We start from the raw sequence: 3,993 nt of genomic DNA, 5'->3' as shown, positions 1-3,993 counted from the left end.
CCCCCAACCGGCCCAGCCACTCTGAGCCTCCCTGCGAGGAAGGGAGGAGAAAGCAAGAGGCACTCACGGGGAAGATGCCAGGCCCATCCTTTTCCATCTGCTTGGAGATCTCCTTTTCAAACCCTACAGACAAGGAAATACAACCTTTTAGCTACCTGGAAACAAGCCCCTGGCAGCACACACAGATTTGCTGGGATGCAGAGGGGTACCCCTCAGTCTCTACACCCCCCGAGCTTCCCTTCCCAAAAGGTTTCTTTTGTCCCAGCTCCTGCCCTTGCAGGGATGACACATCCTGCATCCCTGTCCCAGCTCCTGCCCTTGCAGGGATGACACATCCTGCATCCCTGACAGCCTCTTCTCCTGCACATCCTGGACTGGAAACCAACACTCCCCTCTGGTGGCAGTTCAACCTGTGCCCATGTCCCCACAGCTGCCACCCACACCAGCTGTTCCCCAGGCCCGCAGGGATGAGGAGGAGAAATGAAGATGCACGGGGTCATCTTGCAGGAGAGACGAGAAAAGCTGCCCCTCCCACCTGCAGCATGCAGGACACCCTGCCATCCCACACAGCATGGGAGATAACATGAGCCTCATTCAAACAACTGTGATAACACGTTGGTTATTCATGTGTTAACTGGGCAGAGAAAAAAAAGGATTGCTAGAGCCCAGCTGGGAAAAGAAGGCGGCAACATAACGGTGGGGACTGCAGATTTCCTCGTGTTTCCCCCCATTTTGCCCTGCGCCCCGGTCAGCAGCCGCCTGCCACAGCTCACAGCACCGTCCCCACAGCCCACGCTGAGCCTGCACAGCCCTGCCCAGCCCTCCGAGATGAGCAGCAATGAACAAAACCTCCCAGCCTCCCTGCTCACCTTCCCATTTTCCCTCCCTTGGGACGAAGGGCTGTTTTCCTCTCCCCAGCGCCGGCAGCTCCACACGGCATTCAGGAGGAGTGATTAATGAGCACCCGCTCAGGGGAGAGCTGCAAACCCTCCATGTGGGGATTCCTCCTGTTTCCACCTCCAACATTACTATTGACTTGATGTCATGTTGCCTGGCTTTTAATTAGTTTTTAATGGATTGGTCAGCGAGGATAATTACATAGGAGTCTGGCAGCAAAATGCCACCAAGAGCGTTAGTGGAGGTCTTCTGTGCTGACATGGAGATCTCCATCACCCACAGCCCTTGTGCTGGGTCACCCAGTCCCAACTGCTCTGCTCCGGGCACGGGCTTTGAGCAGGAGCAGCCCAGGAGGGCTGTGTGCATCGGGAGCATCCCAGCTCATCGGCATGTGATGGCTCAGCTCAGTCCCTGGCTCTCCAGTGAGCACTGGTTTCAGGAGGACACTCTCTGCCCGGCTGTGGGACAGCGTGTGCTGTGGGCAGGAGCCTCACCAGCCCCAGCCATGCCCTTCCACTGTGCCATGGGCACCATGTGGAGAGTTCTCTGTGCCAGGAGAGTCTAGAGACAGCCTGTACCATGATTTTTCCATAATGGATCAGCACAGATAAGCAACCGGAGGTTTCTTATCTTGCCCCAGCCTTTAGCCCCGTCAGTGTAAATAAACTGTGATGAAGCTGCCTCAGCAGCAGCACTTCACTGCCAGGGGCTGTGGAGATCACCTGGGTGCAGGCACGGCACATCCCCAGAGCCAGCAGCAGCAGGGACCATCCTCACCTGTGTCCACGCCGTGCTTCACCGCTGGCACGGGAACGTTCGAGCACTCGAAGTACTCCAGGTCATCTTCTGGCTCGCTCTTCTTCTCCAGCCCAGCCGGTTTCTGTGCGGAGCTGGTGGAGGCCAGCTTCTCCTCATCGGTGGCATGTCCATCCCGATTTGCAATATCTGGCATTTCCGAGATCAATGCTTCTTCATCCTGCAGGATCAAGGCACGAGGTTAAGCAGGACTGAGCTAATCCGTGGGGATCAGGCAGTCAGGGGGCCCGGGCAGCCCATGGGAGGTTTAGCACGCACCAACAAGCTGCTCCCCACCAGCTCCTGGGCAGGTTTTGGCAGCAGGAAACACAAAGTGCCAGGGACAGAAGTAATTAACAAGCAAAATCCACTAACCCAGCCGCAGAGCTCGGTGCTTTGCTCTGACCCACGCTGGGGACAGGGCTCAGACACAGCACACACACGGTCCCTAATGAACCACGTGTTAAGCAGAGAGTTTCCTGGCCAGGAACCCCCCCCCGAGGACATGCTCACCTCAGGGTGAGCACCCAGCAGAGCTCTCCTCCCTCCCTGCCCATGGGGCAGATCCCCCCAGCCCAAAGCCCAGCCAGCCCCACTCTCCCCCTGCCACCATCTGATCACCCCGTGCCCAGCCATCAGCTCCCAGAGCCAATGCCACCTACCTGGGCACAAACATCCAGGACCAGGGGCTGCGTCTCGTAGGGCTTCACCTTGCAGCCGCTCCTGCAGAGGAGAGAAGTGGGGGCTGAGACTGGGGTACACGAGGGGGCTGCATGGGGAGGATTAGGGGAGGTGTGTGCCAGACAGCCCAAGCAAGGGGAGGCAGCCCCAGCGCCAGCGTTGCACCCGCCGCGTGCCAGCAACCCCACTCACCAGTGAAATATCGAGGCAGAGCAAGATCTGGAACAAACAGAAGGAAGAAGCAAACAAAACACATGACCACAAAGCTGTTGGGTTTGTCTTTGAGGTGTTTATTCCTGTTGAAGGTATGGACCAGAGAAAGGACCCCGAGGTGCTGACGGCGAGAGAAGCAATTGCCGAGGAGCCGGTGAAGAAAGATTTCCCTTGCTGCACCCTCGCCCTGCGTGTCCAGCGTGACAGCATCCCGAGGTCTGAGCACACGCTGATTTTCTGCAGGAAGGAACCATTTCCAGGCTGTCCCATGCCCTGTCCCTGCAGCTGGAGGTTTGTCTGGGACATCTCTGCAGCATCCACGTGTCTCCCACATGAGTCAGACCCGCCTGGCCAGGTCAGAGGGCTGCTGGTCAGAGAGTTCTGCTCTGCGAGCGGGAGGGCACCAGGATAACCCAGCCTGCCTTGAATGCTCTCTCTGCCAGATGCAAGCACTGTCCCCAGGTCTCGTGGGTGGGAGAAGGTTCAGCTCAGGTTGCTCTTGCGGGTGGTCTTGTGGCTGGATGCTCTCCAGCGAGGCAGCTCTCCTGAGAATTTGTCCCGTGTTCCTCAAAAAGCATCATCCTGGAGCTGGACAGGGCAGGGTGCAGGTGCAGCCGCATCCCAACACGCTGGGCATCACCTCGAGGCAGTGGAGGGACAGTTGTGGACCAACAGCACTGGGTCTGTGTCAACAAAGCCCACGGGGGCTGAGGGAGTCACCAATGAGGTGACACGTATCACAGCACTTGCCCCTGGCACATGATGGAGAGCACAAGCTCTCCTCCTGCATCTCACCACCTTCTCACTCCACGTTCAGCCATCTCCCCTGGCTCACTGCCACGCCTGAGCCACCCAGAAGTCAGGGAGTCACTAAGCTGGAGTGTGACAGTCACTGTGGATAAGCGGGGAGGGATCTCCACCTCCAGACTCAGCACTCCCCGCTGCAGGGATGCAGGCAGTGGCTCCAGCAGGTTTGCAGTGAGATGTCCCTCAATCTCCTTCTCACTCCACGTTCAGCCATCTCCCCTGGCTCACTGCCACGCCTGAGCCACCCAGAAGTCAGGGAGTCACTAAGCTGGAGTGTGACAGTCACTGTGGATAAGCGGGGAGGGATCTCCACCTCCAGACTCAGCCCTCCCCGCTGCAGGGATGCAGGCAGTGGCTCCAGCAGGTTTGCAGTGAGATGTCCCTCAATCTAAAAAATCACCCCCCTGCCTCTCTCCAGCCTGCCCGGCCCATCACACACATGTGCCAGCGGAGAACGACGAGTGACGTGGCACAGCAGAAGGCAATTTGATTTGCACACTCACATGCACACCCGGGTCAGAATGAACAATCACTCATGACTGTTTCTCTCCATCGTGCCCTGATGTGAGCAGCTAAAGGGCAGCTCGCTGTGTCCTTACC

At 58.0% G+C, this 3,993-nt stretch overlaps 1 protein-coding gene across 1 annotated transcript in view; it reads right to left on the bottom strand.

Annotated features, from left to right (window-relative positions):
* Positions 1-3,993, bottom strand: part of LOC104530786 (transforming acidic coiled-coil-containing protein 1-like) — a gene marked incomplete at its 5' end in the record, with an annotated part of 12,289 nt that overhangs the window by 4,924 nt on the left and 3,372 nt on the right. Inside the window, 3 exon segments of the mRNA XM_029086870.1 lie at positions 68-123; positions 1,675-1,873; positions 2,355-2,415. Coding sequence (XP_028942703.1) covers positions 68-123; positions 1,675-1,873; positions 2,355-2,415 — 316 coding nt within the window.

Source organism: Antrostomus carolinensis, unplaced genomic scaffold (assembly GCF_000700745.2).
Source record: "Antrostomus carolinensis isolate BGI_N321 unplaced genomic scaffold, ASM70074v2 scaffold27939, whole genome shotgun sequence".
In the NCBI taxonomy this organism is placed as follows: domain Eukaryota; kingdom Metazoa; phylum Chordata; class Aves; order Caprimulgiformes; family Caprimulgidae; genus Antrostomus; species Antrostomus carolinensis.
The sequence above is the reverse complement of the archived record's forward strand: the minus strand, read 5'-3'. Positions and strand labels throughout refer to the sequence as shown.